This window comes from Leptodactylus fuscus, chromosome 5 (assembly GCF_031893055.1).
Source record: "Leptodactylus fuscus isolate aLepFus1 chromosome 5, aLepFus1.hap2, whole genome shotgun sequence".
Lineage (NCBI taxonomy): Eukaryota > Metazoa > Chordata > Amphibia > Anura > Leptodactylidae > Leptodactylus > Leptodactylus fuscus.
The window spans coordinates 125336139-125351291 of record NC_134269.1 but is presented as its reverse complement, the minus strand read 5'-3'; the positions used below and the strand labels follow the sequence as shown (position 1 = coordinate 125351291).

General features: G+C 40.7%; 1 protein-coding gene across 1 annotated transcript in view; it reads left to right on the top strand.

Annotated features, from left to right (window-relative positions):
* TUBGCP6 (tubulin gamma complex component 6) overlaps positions 1 to 15153 on the top strand; it is a 38121-nt gene that overhangs the window by 9415 nt on the left and 13553 nt on the right. Inside the window, exons 7-16 of the mRNA XM_075274166.1 lie at positions 1295 to 1370; positions 3682 to 3791; positions 7582 to 7673; positions 7997 to 8136; positions 8232 to 8381; positions 9184 to 9265; positions 9337 to 9425; positions 13746 to 13861; positions 14667 to 14805; positions 14911 to 15012. Of these exons, the coding sequence (XP_075130267.1) occupies positions 1295 to 1370; positions 3682 to 3791; positions 7582 to 7673; positions 7997 to 8136; positions 8232 to 8381; positions 9184 to 9265; positions 9337 to 9425; positions 13746 to 13861; positions 14667 to 14805; positions 14911 to 15012 (1096 nt within the window). The remainder of the gene's footprint in view (positions 1 to 1294; positions 1371 to 3681; positions 3792 to 7581; positions 7674 to 7996; positions 8137 to 8231; positions 8382 to 9183; positions 9266 to 9336; positions 9426 to 13745; positions 13862 to 14666; positions 14806 to 14910; positions 15013 to 15153) is intronic.

The window sequence follows — 15153 nt, the reverse complement described above, 5'->3', positions numbered from 1 at the left end:
TGACGTTTCCATTTATTATTGATCTTTTCCCAGGCTGATCTGTAGAAGGGACATTCATAGGATATAAAGGGAATTGACAATTAAAAAATGTAGCATTATAAAATAATACGTATGTACATGCATGACGAGGGCAAATAAAGCAGGCCGATTAAGGCCGTAATATAATGTATATAAACTAACATATGCTCATTGCTGTCAGCTTTGGATCACTATAAATCACGTCCTTACCTTTCCTTACTTTGCTTCTCCTGTACTTCTGAGGCAAAGGGATTATATATTACTATGCTATTTATTTATGTGACACACTTTATTTTTTGTGGTCTTTTCTGCATTTATTATTGGTCTCCTTTGTTGGCCTTTTTGACTACTTCTATACACAGTGACAGTGTAACCATGTTTATTTAAAGATGCTTGAATTTTATGCCAGTGGTCCTGTGTATATGATATCTACACCAGCTAAAAAGTAATGTAAATTTTATTCTAGAGACTGCTAGAGAATGTGCATAAAGGGAGTCTCAAAATTTGTTCTAAACTGAATCACAATACCATGTGGAGGAAATTCCACTATTTCCAGATATGTGTGTTATTTAGCTTTAGAGCCCCATTTTTGTGTAAATTGCTGGCTTATTCATTTGCAAATGAGGGAAAACTTGCTTTTTTTCCCCCAGAAATCTAGAGCTGTGATCAAAAACCTGGCACACTAAGGCTCACCCCCAAAGCACTTTCCCCATCATTTGCATATAAATTAAATGGTGATTTATATGAGAATGGGGCTCCAGAGCTGAAAAACTATGCCATATTTGTAAAATGTAGAATCACCTCTGCTTATTAGTTTTATGATGAGGTATGATCTATAGATCCCCCCCCCCCATGTGTTTTTTTTTTTTCTTTCTCTTTTTGTATATATAAAAAATAGAGAAACATTAGATGTAAAAATCAACTACAGTGCTACATATGGGTATGGAGGTACAGGAGAGCGGGGCCTGGACGACATTTTGAACATCTCATACAAAGCTAATATAGCTCCTACATTTGAGGAAAGTGATGTGATCAGTCAAGGCATGTAAGATTATATTCTCTATACTTGAGCCCTTTAGGGCATAATTTACTTTGGGGACACGTAGTCACATAGTCATAGGGATGGGACTTTGTCTTTTTCATAGATTTAGAGTGCAGGGTGAAGTAGCACCTATCAAATGTCTAAGAAAGCATTTCTAATGGCTCCTAAAATTTTCTATGTAATTTTCATCTTTGTTACTTGCCCTCTACTTAGCTATGCTTTATATTTTCACAGGTATTTGGCAGAGTTGTGTTGCATAGGTACAGTAGGACCAGGATCCACGAGGGGGAGCATTTCTTCCTTTCCTACAGTGAGTCACCTAGTTTAATACTGTGAACTTTGTAATGAATTGATACTTTACAGACATTTTAATCTGCATTTTAAAGTATATTTACAAATATAATTTATTAAAATGATATCCTGGGTTATAGGGTGTTTGTCATGGATAACCTGTCTTCCTTATCACTGTGTGCTATAAAACAATATTTCTCGCTTATTTCATTGGGGAACGCTAGGACAGTAGGAGTAGTAAAAGATGTCTGCTCTACCTCCAGGCTATACTTTCTCCACAAAAAATGTGCTAGCCAGTTTTAACCTAGTGCCAGTAGAAGCCATACACAACCTGACTCGGGTCTTTCTGTCTTGCATCATTTTTATTTTATCTTTCTGGTGAAGGGGGTTCTTCAGCGTGTATGCCACACTAGTCGCATTCCCTCTGCAAAGAGCTCACCCACTCCCTCTCTCTGCATCAGCGGCAAGACCCCACTTCCATATACAAGGTGTATTGAAAGGTTGACCCTGTGGTTCCACAAAATGGCAGTTGAGGTAAGTACCTGAAGATTTGTCTTGTCCACCAATAGCCCCGTCCTCTCTGGACTCACTCACCAAGGTGGCCTGCATAGTGGATGGTTTCACGTTGCTTCTGGTCAGCTAGCCTGGCTTTCCTGGGCTAAACATCTCCAGTGGGGTCTCTCCAATGAAGTCCCTGTTCAGGATAACAGTTGCTGTTTTCTCAAACCCTGAATGCTTCCAGGTATCTGTGCGAAGCTTCCTTGGAAGCAGCTTGCTGTTCTGACAAGGCAGCTGCCAAAGCAGTGGCAATCTGCCAGATTTTCTGGATCTGTTCACAGAATGTTAAATTCACCTTTACAAAGGCGATTGTGACTCTTCCTTCTCTCTCTGGATAAACAAGGTGAAAAAAAATTCTCTCCTCACCCAGAGGTGTCCTAGGAGCCAGTCTCCTTCTTCCAGCCATTGGCATTTCTGCTGCTTTTGTGGCCCCACCTCTGTTCTGGTGGACAGTCTTCCCGTGACTTTTCCAGGGTTACTATTCCAAGCCATTCATCGTTCCCAAGAAGGACTGCTCTCTTCACCATATCCTGGACCTGACGGGGCTCAACAGGTTTGTCTGTCTCTGCAGGTTCTGCACAAGTCCCTGCGGTTGGTGTTAGCATTGCTGGAGTCTAGTGTATTCCTGTCATCCATCAAGAGTCTCTACGCTTACCTTCATATTCGCATTGCGCTGTTCCATCAGCATTTTCTTCTTTTCATGGTGGATTTACGTCATTTTCAGTTTGACACACTCGCCTTTGGGCTGGCCTCCTTCTCCTGAGTAATTACCAAGGTGATGTCATCTCTCATGGCCATCCTTCAGTCTGGCTGGCTCATCAACAAGGAGAACACCTGTCTTGTGCCTTCCCGGCACCTGGACATGATTTTCTACATGCACCAGGGCTCGATACTTCTCCCGGTGTCCAAGATCCTTGTCAGTTCCACTTGAGTCCTTTTCAGTGGGCGATTCTGGTCTAATGGAACAAGTCTCTGTCCAGCCCCGACCTCTTTTTTTTGTTTATAAAAAAAAGTAGGGAAAAAACTGGGCACTCACCATATAAAGCGTTCAGTAAAAGCAATCCAAACTTTATTTTAAATTTCCATCTAAAAAATTCAGGAGAAAGCACGCCTGAAGGGAATGAACGACAGCTGTTTCGTGCAAGTTGCGGTTTCTCAAGCTCAATCACAATACCAATCTGTAGTCCATATCCGTAGTCTTTTTTTTTTGTTTGTTTGTTTGTTTGTGTGTCTCTCTCAGTGCTGTGGTACAAACTGGCTAGCACAGTGTCTGTGGAGAGGGTATCGCCTGGAGGTAAGGCTGACACTTTTCAATACTCCTCAGCTTCCTAATAGCCAGGTCTATACCGAAGGTGCTGTGTCCCCAATGAATACAACGAGAAAGGGATTTTACAATGAGTACAAAGATCCAACTTTACTTGCCAGTTTTACAGGGGTACATGGGAAATTGCCATCATTTGTTGCTTTAGGATTTATATACTGTCTCTGGCAAAGGAAGGTGATAAACCCCATTCAACCATGTGTATGTGTCTCTCTCTCTCTGTCTCTGTCTCTCTCTCTCTCTCTCTCTCTCTCTCTCTCTCTCTCTCTCTCTCTCTCTCTCTCTCTCTCTCTCTCTCTCTCTCTCTCTCTCTCTCTCTCTCTCTCTCTATATATATATATATATATATATATATATATATATATATATATATGCGCAGCGGACCTAGAATTATGATAACTTTAAAGCTACATTATAAATACAAATGTATATTTCTTATTTTTCTCCACAGGGTGTTAAATTGTTATCGTATCTTTACAAAGAAGCTCTTGAAAACAGCAGTAATGAACATTACCCTATCTTGCTGTCGCTCTTAAAATCCAGTTGTGATCCATACACCAGGTAAAGTTCTTTCATAATTTGTGGAGCCAATTGTTTAGGGCTCCTCTTTCCAATCAGTGTTTCAACATAAAAGATAAATTTTAGGTAAGATCAGTATTGGGATTGTCCATAATCTATGTAATAGTAACTTTTTTTCTTCTTCTCACCAATTTTCAAAAGTGACTGGAGAAGGTGGAGGGGTGAGGTCAGTAAGCAAGAGTTATGATTGTAAAAGACAGTAAATAGCGTACATTGTAATACAAACCGACACCTGCTTCTAGGTATAGGTATGCACTAATGAAGAAAACAAATCATGCAATTTGATATATATGCTATTGGATTTTGATAACAAGCCAGAGATCCATTTCAAATCAGTACTTGTATTCATATAGCGTTTCTCTTGTGTCCTCCTGTAACTTTAGGTCAATATAACTTAGTGTCTATCACAAAAATAGAAAAAACTTGACCCCCCCCCCCCCCCCCCGTATCAAGGGGTGGTGTCCAGTTTTTTCATTTTTTTTCTCACCTTGATTATTGTTTTTTCTTCATTATTTTTAGTCATTTGTTATTAAAGGCTAAATTCTATTTTATTAGTGTCTCCTAATTTAATTCCACATTCCCATCACACTATGCCATCAGCATTATTTTCTTTTTCTGGTGGGTTTCCGTTATTTTCAGTTTGTCACTCTACTCTTGGGCTCGCTTCCACCTTCCAAGTATTTTCCAAAGTGATGGAGTCTCTCATGGCCATCCTCTGTTTCAGAGCAGTTGCCGTGATTCCATACTTGGATGATCTCCTGGTGAAAGCTCCTGCCAAGATAGACATCTGACCTGCTTACAGATTACCTTGGACCGCCTTCACCAGTTAGGCTGACTCATCAATGAGGAAAAATTCTGGCTCGTGCCTTCTCAGTTTAGGGAATTCCTGGGCATGATCCTCAGCATGCACCTGGGCAAAATCCTCCTCCTGGATTCCAAGATCCTAACCCTCCAATCTGGTCGGTGTTCGGCATTTTGAGGAACTCCCCATGTTCTATTTGGTTCTGTATGTGGTTCCTGGGCACGATGGTCTCGACTTTCAGGGCTGTCCCTTTTGCTCAGTTCCACTCATATCCTTTGTAATTGTCAATGCTGACCCACTGGGACAAATCTCTGTCCAGTCTCGACTGTCAGATTTTTCTGTCTCCCTGGGCTCGCCGAAAACTTCTTTGCTGGCTTTCCTCCCCAAGAATATCACAGAGGAAGTCCTTTCTTCCTTCCGTTGGCAGGGGATCTCCACCAACGCGAGTGTTTTAATCTAGGGATTGGCCTTTAGTGCCTTGACCATTAAGGACTTGTAGTCCAATGCAGAGACCTCCCTTCACATCATCCTGCTGAAACTGAGGGCTATCTTCTTAGCCCTGTTTCATTGGACCTTTCTCCTCCAAGGGTGTCTAGACTGACATCTCCACCATGGTTGTCTATTCAAACCATCAGGGGGACACCAGGAACCATGCTGTCATGCAAGAAGCCTCCCCCTATCTTCTTTGTGTGGAGCATCATGATCCAGTCCTGCCAGTGGTCTTCATTGTAGGCATGGACAATTGGACGGCAGACTACCTAACCTGAGAAAAGGTTGACCCGGGCGAGTGGTCTCATCACCAGATGATCTTTCTTCAGTTGTGCTCCCATAGGGGCACGTCTGATGTCACCCGCTTAGCCTTCCGCCTGAACCTCAAGCACCCCTGCTACGTGGCCAGGTCACAAAACCGTCAAGCCAATTATCTTGTGATCCTTTGGTCTTACTCAATCTGTACCTGTTCCTTTCTCTTCCTTTTATGCCTCAAGTTCTTAAGAAACTCAAGACCAAGGGCCTTCTAGCCATCCTGGTGGTTCAAGATTGGCCCCATCGGGCCTGTTACGTAGATCTCGTGTACCTGCTGGCAGACGCTCTTTGTCTTCTTCCTCTGAATATTGACCCTCTTTCTCAAGGACTGTTTTTCCATTCCACCTTACCTCAGCTGCATTTAGTGGCATGACTGTTGAAGCCGAGGTCCTGAGGTATTGCAGATTTTTGGAGCCTGTTATCCAGACCATGTTCAAGGCCTGGAAATCCCATTCTGCAAAGATCTGTCATTTATTAGGACTATGTTTAGTGGTGTGAAAGTAATGACTTTCATCTGCTCTCCTTTTCTCTTCCTAGATCCTTGCTTTTCTTCAGTGTGGTCTTGGCCTTTCTTATCCTAATCAGCAGGTTTCTGCCCTGTCTATTCTGTATCAAAAGACCTTGGTCTTCTAGCCTCAGATGATGTCCTTCCTGCAGGATGTGGGACATTGTGCTCCTCTCTACTATGCTACTGTGGGACCTTTAATTTCGTCCTTGAGGCCCTCCAGGCTCCTCCTTTTGAGCCTATGCGTGAGATCTGACTTTATCTTTTTTCCTGGAAGGTTGCTTTCCTGGTGACCATTACTTCCATCTGCAAGGTCTTTGAGCTGGCTGTCCTTTCTTGGAAGCCTCCTTTTCTTGTTCTACACAAGGACAAGGTTGTCCTTTGTCTGCTACGTTCTTTTCTCCTGGAGATTGTTTCTTCCTTCCACATCAGTGAGGATATTGTCTCACTGTCTTTTTGCCTGGACCCTAAGCACCCGTGTGAGTGCCTTCTTCACTGTTTGGATGTGTTCCAGAAGATCAGAGTCTGTCTCTCACTGACCCATTCCGTCGTTCGGACCCCTTGTTCGTTTTTCCGGAAAGGCCCTAGCAAGGGCCTGTCTGCTTCCATCTCCAGATGGATTCGGTCTCTGGCTATCACTGAGCCAGCTAGGAACCCAATTGCATATGTTGTTCTCCCCTCTTTTTGTATATCAACACTTAATGTGATCAAGTTTCAAAAACCTATGTCCCTCTCATTACCTATGTCCAGTCTAGAACTGACCCCCTCAGAAGCTGATCAGATTAATCTGACAGGACCAATTCCTCATAAATCCATGCTGATTGGGTGTTATAAGATTATTTACATTACCTTTCATTACTCACCACGGAGTTTAGACTTACCAGCCTATAGATTTTGTCAGTTCCCTATACACCAATCTTGTGGAACAGACCCAGTCAATACTGAATCCTTAAATATTAGATCTAAGTTTGTTTCTGTCTATCACCGTGCATAATTCCTTCAGAACTTAGGGCTGTATTCCATCTGGACCCAGGAATTTACCTATTTTAGTACTTTGAAAGTGGGGTCACATTTCCTCTTGGTTGAATAGCTGATGTTTAGTGAAGAATTTATATTACCCCTTAATAATGTCTTTGGTCATTGGATTTTCTTGCATAAATACAATAGAGAAGGCGGTGTTTAATTAGATGTGTTTTCCTCATCCTCCTCCACCATTACACCCAGATTATTTTTGAGAGGGCCCACATTGTCAGTTTGTATTTTCTTTTTTTATGTATTTGAAGAATAATTTTGATTTATTTTACTTTCCTTGCCAATTATTCTTTCTGCTTCGATCTTTTCCTCCTTTATTGTCTTTTACACAATTTTTATTTTTCTGTTTATTCCTCATTGCACTCCTTACAGTTTTAGTTCGCCACATTGGTTTTCTAGGGTTTCTAGCCCGCTAATTCCCATAAGGTATATGTTTTTCATTGGCCCTGTATAGGATGTTTTTGAAAATGTCCCGTTTACTTTGTGTTCCCTTCACTTTGAGGACATTGTCCCAGTTAAAGCTGCTAAGCCATGTTTGTAGGTTACTTACTCTATATGTAGGGATCCTTTTTATATTGAATGATCCATGATGTGATATGATAAAATACAAATGTTGTGGACTTTTTCAGATTTATCTATGACTGGGTTTACACTGGTGTTCTAAGAGATGATTGTAAAGAGTTCATGATCCAGGTGAATGAAGACTTCCTTGGGTTTAGAGGTACAGTATTATATATCCACTGTAATTTGCATTTAGGCTAGGGGCGTACGTTGTGACCACAATACACGTCACATGGCCAAAGTTGCAGTTTCATGCTGCCTTCCTTATAAGTAATGAAAATGAATGTGGCAAGTTATTGGGATGCGTTTGCCACAAGAAATCCATAGGGACTTCTTACAACTGTCATGTAGTTATGGCAACTTGTGAGTTGCAACACAGCCACATTCACTTTTATTACTTGATGAGAGCAGTGTGATGTTTGCCCATCCCATGTGTTTCACCCTGACCTTGCTGCCCTTATTAACCTGTCTTGTTTCTTTTAGATAAACGCTACTGGACTCATGGATATGTATTGATCTCCAAAGATGTGGAAGATTGTGTGCCGGTCTTTTTGAAGCATCTAGCTAATGAAATATACATGTGTGGGAAAACTATTAATTTATTGAAATTGTGCTGCCCTAAGGTGGGTGCCAGTCCCTATATTTTTAATAGATGTTCTGCACATTAATAAGGTAGACAGAAAGTAATGCACATGCTTATTCTTTTTTTTTTCCCCAGCATTACATTTGCTGGTCTGATATCCCTGTACCTCAAATATCAGTTACATTCTCTTTAGAAGAGTTAAAGGAAATAAGAAAAGACTGTGCTGTGTATATAGCCAGAATGGATAGAATTGCACGACAAAGCAGCCTCAGCAAAGAGGAGAAGGTAACACAAAATACTGCTTTGCTTGCTGATGTTTTTCTTTACACACAGTTTCTGATTTCTTATCCCGTTTCAGAGGTATAATTCGCGTGTACTTTTAAATCTGAGTAGGGCTTGGTAAAGTAAGGCTGAGCAATGTACTTAAAGAAAAGCTTCCAGGTGGTTTGGGGCCACCAGCATGTTGTCTTGCAGCTAATATTTAGGATTCCAAACCTATGTAAATTACAGCCACTGAATTAAATGAAAGTCAGTTCACTTTGCTTCACAGTGCATGGTGTGGGTGTCTGTGAACTCCCCAGACTCATCTGCCTCCGAGTTTTATCTTAATTTTGCCATAAGTTAATACAGTTAAATGGGAAAGATGGATGCGTTTTTAATGATGAACACCAGCAATAGTTAACATTTTCACTGGATTGATTTGCATTGTGTTTTTACGATGCAATGCGAAAGAATGGGGTTTTCCAAAATCTACAAACATTCGCAGCTGATTGAAGTCCATAGCATGTTTTCTTCTGATGCAGAAAAGTGGATGATTTCACAACAAATCTCACTCCTGAAATTACACGTTTTTTCATATCGTAATGTGAAGAATAGCCAGGCTACAATTTCCCTATTCTAGCATTAGACCTTTGTAAAATCAACGTTTGTAGGACAAGAAAAAAAAAACACACTGGAATCTTCACTGCAGTCGTTATAGTCAAAAACCCTACAGTCATTATAGTTTGCTGTCTTTGTACATTATTGTTTCTGATGTACTCATTTGACATTTGTCTTTTTTATAATAATACTGTATGCTTTATTTTAGGAATTACAAGCAGAAATTGCTAAGCAGGACTTAATTATTCAGGCCCGTGAAACGTCCGAAAAACTCCTAGAGAGATTTAAAGGTTTGTTTCTTTCTTTGAGACCATCGCAGTCCATTTTGTTTTGTTTTTCTATTAATTTTGCTTCTCTTTAGATCAACAGCTGGCAGAGAGATTGTCTTCAGACACAAGAAAGAGGGAGCTGTTTGTGAAGCTGAAAGAGCAATACGAGAAAGACCATGAGGTAAAATTATAATACAGGAGTATTTCTTGGAGAATATGCCACAGATAGATGAAGGTGTGAATTCCTCTCTAGTAGGTGATCATGTTTACAATCAGTTCAAGTTTACCTACAGGGGTTTCTTGGCACATACATGAATGCGTGCCGTGGCCCTTTTCCAAGAAATGCTGCTTGGAGATTGTTCAAGATACAGTGGGGCAAAAAAGTATTTAGTCAGTCACCAATAGTGCAAGTTCCACCACTTAAAAAGATGAGAGGCGTCTGTAATTTACATCATAGGTAGACCTCAACTATGAGAGACAAAATGATAAAAAAAATCCAGAAAATTACATTGTTAGATTTTGTAAGAATTTATTTGCAAATTATGGTGGAAATTAAGTATTTGGTCAGTAACAAAATTTCATCTCAATACTTTGTTATATATCCTTTGTTGGCAATGACAGAGGTCAAACATTTTCTGTAAGTCTTCACAAGTTTGGCACACACTGTTGTTGGTATGTTGGCCCATTCCTCCATGCAGATCTCCTCTAGAGCAGTGATGTTTTGGGGCTGTCGCTTGGCAACACGGACTTTCAACTCCCTCCAAAGGTTTTCTATAGGGTTGAGATCTGGAGACTGGCTAGGCCACTCCAGGACCTTGAAATGCTTCTTACAAAGCCACTCCTTCGTTGCCCTGGCGGTGTGCTTTGGATCATTGTCATGTTGAAAGACCCAGCCACGTTTCATCTTCAATGCCCTTGCTGATGGAAGGAGGTTTGCACTCAAAATCTCACGATACATGGCCCCATTCATTCTTTCATGTACCCGGATCAGTCGTCCTGCCCCCTTTGCAGAGAAACAGCCCCAAAGCATGATGTTTCCACCCCCATGCTTTACAGTAGGTATGGTGTTTGATGGATGCAACTCAGTATTCTTTTTCCTCCAAACACGAAAAGTTGTGTTTCTACCAAACAGTTCCAGTTTGGTTTCATCAGACCATAGGACATTCTCCCAATACTCTTCTGGATCATCCAAATGCTCTCTAGCAAACTTCAGACGGGCCCGGACATGTACTGGCTTAAGCAGTGGGACACGTCTGGCACTGCAGGATCTGAGTCCCTGGCGGTGTAGTGTGTTACTGATGGTAGGCTTTGTTACATTGGTCCCAGCTCTCTGCAGTTCATTCACTAGGTCCCCCCGCGTGGTTCTGGGATTTTTGCTCACCGTTCTTGTGATCATTTTGACCCCACGGGGTGAGATTTTGCATGGAGCCCCAGATCGAGGGAGATTATCAGTGGTCTTGTATGTCTTCCATTTTCTAATTATTGCTCCCACAGTTGATTTCTTCAATCCAAGCTGGTTGCCTATTGCAGATTCAGTCTTCCCAGCCTGGTGCAGGGCTACAATTTTGTTTCTGGTGTCCTTTGACAGCTCTTTGGTCTTCACCATAGTGGAGTTTGGAGTCTGACTGTTTGAGGGTGTGCACAGGTGTCTTTTTATACTGATAACAAGTTTAACCCCTTCCCGCCGATGGCACTTTTTGACTTCCTGACCAAGCTCGATTTTTCAAAACTGACATGTGTCACTTTATGTGGCAATAACTTTGGAACGCTTTAACTTACCAAAGTGATTTTGAGATTGTTTTATCGTAACACATTGTACTTCATGTTGGTGGTAAGTTTTGGTTGATATGTTTTGTGTTTAATTATGAAAAAATTGGAAATTTGGTGGAAATTTTGAAAAATATGCATTTTATAAAGTTTGAAATGATGTACATTACATACAAATAGTCAGACCGCCAAAATTATATCATAAATCTCATGTCCCAGATCTCTGCTTTATGTCGGCATCAAACTTTAGTCACCCTTTTAATTTTTACAGACATTATAAGATTTACAAGTGAAACAACAATATTCAAAATTTTCAAGAAATTTCCAAAACCCATTTTTTAAGGGACTAATCCAGTTATGAAGGGGTTTTGAAAGACCCTTGTATTAAAGCCCCCCATAAATCACCCCATTTTCAAAACTGCACCCCTTAAATAAGCCAAAACAACATATACCTAGTAATTTAACCCTATAAGTGCTTAACAGGAATTAATACAAAATGGAGGTGAAATTTTCAAATTTGAATTTGTTACTAATATTTTCGTTTAGCACTAGAATTTGCACATTCACAAGGGGTTAAAGGAGAAAACGCATCCCACAATTTGTTAGGCAAGTTCTCCCGACTACCATAGTACCCCACTTGTGGGTGTAAACTAATATACGGACGCACAGCGAGACGCAGGAGGGAAGGCGCGCCAAAGAGCTTTTAGAGGGCAGATCTGGCTGCGATCAGTTTCAGGAGCCATGTCGCATTTACAAAGCCCTTGAGGAGTCAAAACAGTGGAAACCTCTAGAAAGTGACCCCATTTTGAAAACCGCACCCCTCAAAGAATTTATCAAGTGATGTAGTGAGCATTAGTGACCCCGAAGTGAATGTGTAAGCTGTGCGGAGTAAATTGGGTACACCAAATCCCATTCTATTTTCCCACCAGCTCCTATGACGCGGACGGGGAAGAGGGGCATTCTGGGGGATCAGCGCTGGTGTATTATCTGTCACAAGCTCTAAATATGGGGTGTCCCCTGAAAACGCTCACACCGCTAATACATTTCCTTCTAGTCGCAGCCACTTATGTCCTAATGATTTGGCGACTTTTGGGGTTTTTGTCTTCACATTGTACAAGGTAGATTTTTATTTTCTGGCAATGTGGCCATATGAGGGCTTGGTGTTTGCGGTATTTGATGTACTTCTCAATGCCACCATTTGGGGGCCTGTAACTTATTGACTACATTTTATTAACTCTTTCTGGGTGGGATGTAAAAGGAAACATCAATTCTGGCATTGCTTTTTAGCATTTTTTTTTTCCCGTACAGCATAAGTAACATGTTACCTTTATTCTGCGGGTCGGTACGGTTACGGTGATACCTCATTTATATGATTTTTTAATGCGTTGCTATTTGTGCAGAATAGAATTCAATTCAGGGAAAAAAAATCAATTATTTTTGCATCGCCATCTTCTGAAAGGCATAACGTTTTTATTTTTCGCTAGACAGGGCTGGTTGAGGGCTTATTTTTTGCGGGAAGACCTCTTCTTTTTATTGGTACCATTTTGGTTTTCATCTGACCATTTGATTATTTTTTATTGAACATTTTGTAAGAGAAAGGTGGTGAATAATCATTATTTTGTGCGGTTTTCTACGGGTTTTTTTTACGACATTCGCCGTTCGGGTTAAATAATGTTTTAATTTTATTGTTCAGGTTATTACGGACGCGGCGATACCAAATATGTAATATTTTTTTCTATTTTTCTTTATTTTACATAATAAAACATTTTATATGGGGAAAATGGGATTTTTGGGGCTTTATTTATTTCTATTTTATTTTAAACTTATTTAAACTTTTTTATTTTTACTTTTGTCCAACTTTTTTTTTCTGTCCCCATGGGGGATTGAAGTAGTGATCGGCTGATCACTGCTTCAATAGAGATACGCTGCAATACACGTGTTACACGTGTATTGCAGTGTATAGGAAGCTGTCAGCCTGTGTAGACGCACAGGCTGACAGCTTCATTTACAGCAGGATCAGCCAGGTGCGAGGATGGGGTAAGTGATGGGGCAGACCCGGGGTCACTGATCAGACCCCGGGCTGCCCCCGACGAACACCGGCACCCCCCGAAACCGGCGCGGGGGGTGCCGATCGGCACCATTTGTTAACCAAACCCCGGAGGTGCCGGCGGTCATGTTGATCGCCGGCATATCAGGGGTTAACACCCACGATCGGACCCGGTTCTGACCGCGGGTGTTACGGGGCATTGTCAGACACCCGCTGTGCATGGTGCGCACACAGGTTCTGTGTGCGCACCATGCATCCGCAGTAATAGTACGGCGGTTTGCGGGAAGCCCTTCCCTGCAGCGCCGTACTATTACGGCGAATGTTGTGAAGGGGTTAAACAGGTGTCATTACTACAGGTAATGAGTGGAGGAAAGAGGAGACTTTTAAAGAAGAAGTTACAGGTCTGTGAGAGCCAGAAATCTTGATTGTTTGTTGGTGACCAAATACTTATTTTCCACCATAATTTGCAAATAAATTCTTACAAAATCAGACAATGTGATTTTCTGGATTTTTTTTTCTCAGTTTGTCTCTCATAGTTGAGGTCTACCTATGATGTAAATTACAGACGGCTCTCATCTTTTTAAGTGGTGGAACTTGCACTATTGGTGACTGACTAAATACTTTTTTGCCCCACTGTACAATTGATGTTTATAAGGTTTAATGTAACCTTTTATATTTTCAACACAGAGACGACTTGCTGCCAAACAGGAGGAGGCTGATGATGACTTTAGTTATGCTCGTGAGCTACGTGATCGTGAGAAAAGGTTAAAGGCATTGGAAGAAGAACTGGAATTGAAAGCAAGGTACCCCATTTCAGTGAATCATTGATGTGTCTTCATCTCTTCCTTATAATCTTATCATTAATGGAACTATCACACTACTATTGTTAATATCCATTGCTGTCTTCTTAGTATGACAGCAATGAATATTAAACTGTCACTGAGAACGGACACAGACTATTCCGTTCTCATTGACACTAATGTAAACAACATGACTGAAACTATCTTCCATCATGTTTATTTACCTTTCTAACAGAAGATAAAGCCTTGCATAGCGCAAAGCTGGGTCATAATTCAGTATCTATGTCCACATGATTGATCTTTGCTGCATGTATTGCCAAGGGTCTGCTGCTCCTACGCTAGTGAGAGTTCACAACGAATATATGTTGTTGTTTTGTTTTTTTATTATTATTTTACATTAACACATTTTACTCATATAGCCATGAACTAAGCTGGAATCTAATTTGTTTCTATCACTTAAAGTAGGGAGGGAAGAAGGAGGGCATATTAGAGCAATGTGGGATGTAGCCGTTTTGAGCAATGGGGCCACAGTCGGTTTTCCAGATTGCTCTTTTGCATGTTATAAAATGATTGAGTATCTTGGTAACGGAGGCACACTTTTTCATGGGGTTAAAGATGGTAAATTTAGGTGAGCCAGCTCTATATAACCGTTTTGCTGGTTTAATATACTGTATTTCACCTTGTTGACAGACTCCTTTTTAAACAGCACTTTTCTCATTCACTGACCACAAATTTTTAACCATATAGCTATTGTTTTGGCATATGTGTGATGTAAAGAAAATAATTTCTTGCATTCTTTTTATAATAGAGAAGAACTCATTCAGCATTACAGTCAGTTATCTGAGGAGGCCACTCGGAAAGAACAGAGAGCGCTTTGGAAGCTTCAGCGTCATAAATTGGAGACTGCTCGACTGAAATTTTTTTTGGATGATGAAAAGCACTTACAGGTATTTCTGAATCCTGTTGTCATTGTATATTAGTGTAATGCTGAGTTGTCATTGTAGGTTAGTGTAATACTGAGAAATCTGTCTTTCTAATGTCCATTGATTTAGGAATTGCTTGAACAGAATCCTATTGGTTCTTCTAGACAACAATTATGTTCGGAAACCACTGAACCTGCATCATATATTCCATTGGAAGATCAAGTAGACGAGGTTTGTGTAGTTATTTGGTATATATGATTGTAGTTTGTGTTTTTTTTCTTGTACTTTGAAACCTCTATATATACAGCAATATAAAGTTGATGTATTGCTATGTATATGAAATGTGAAGAACGAGGTTTAATTATTTGCATT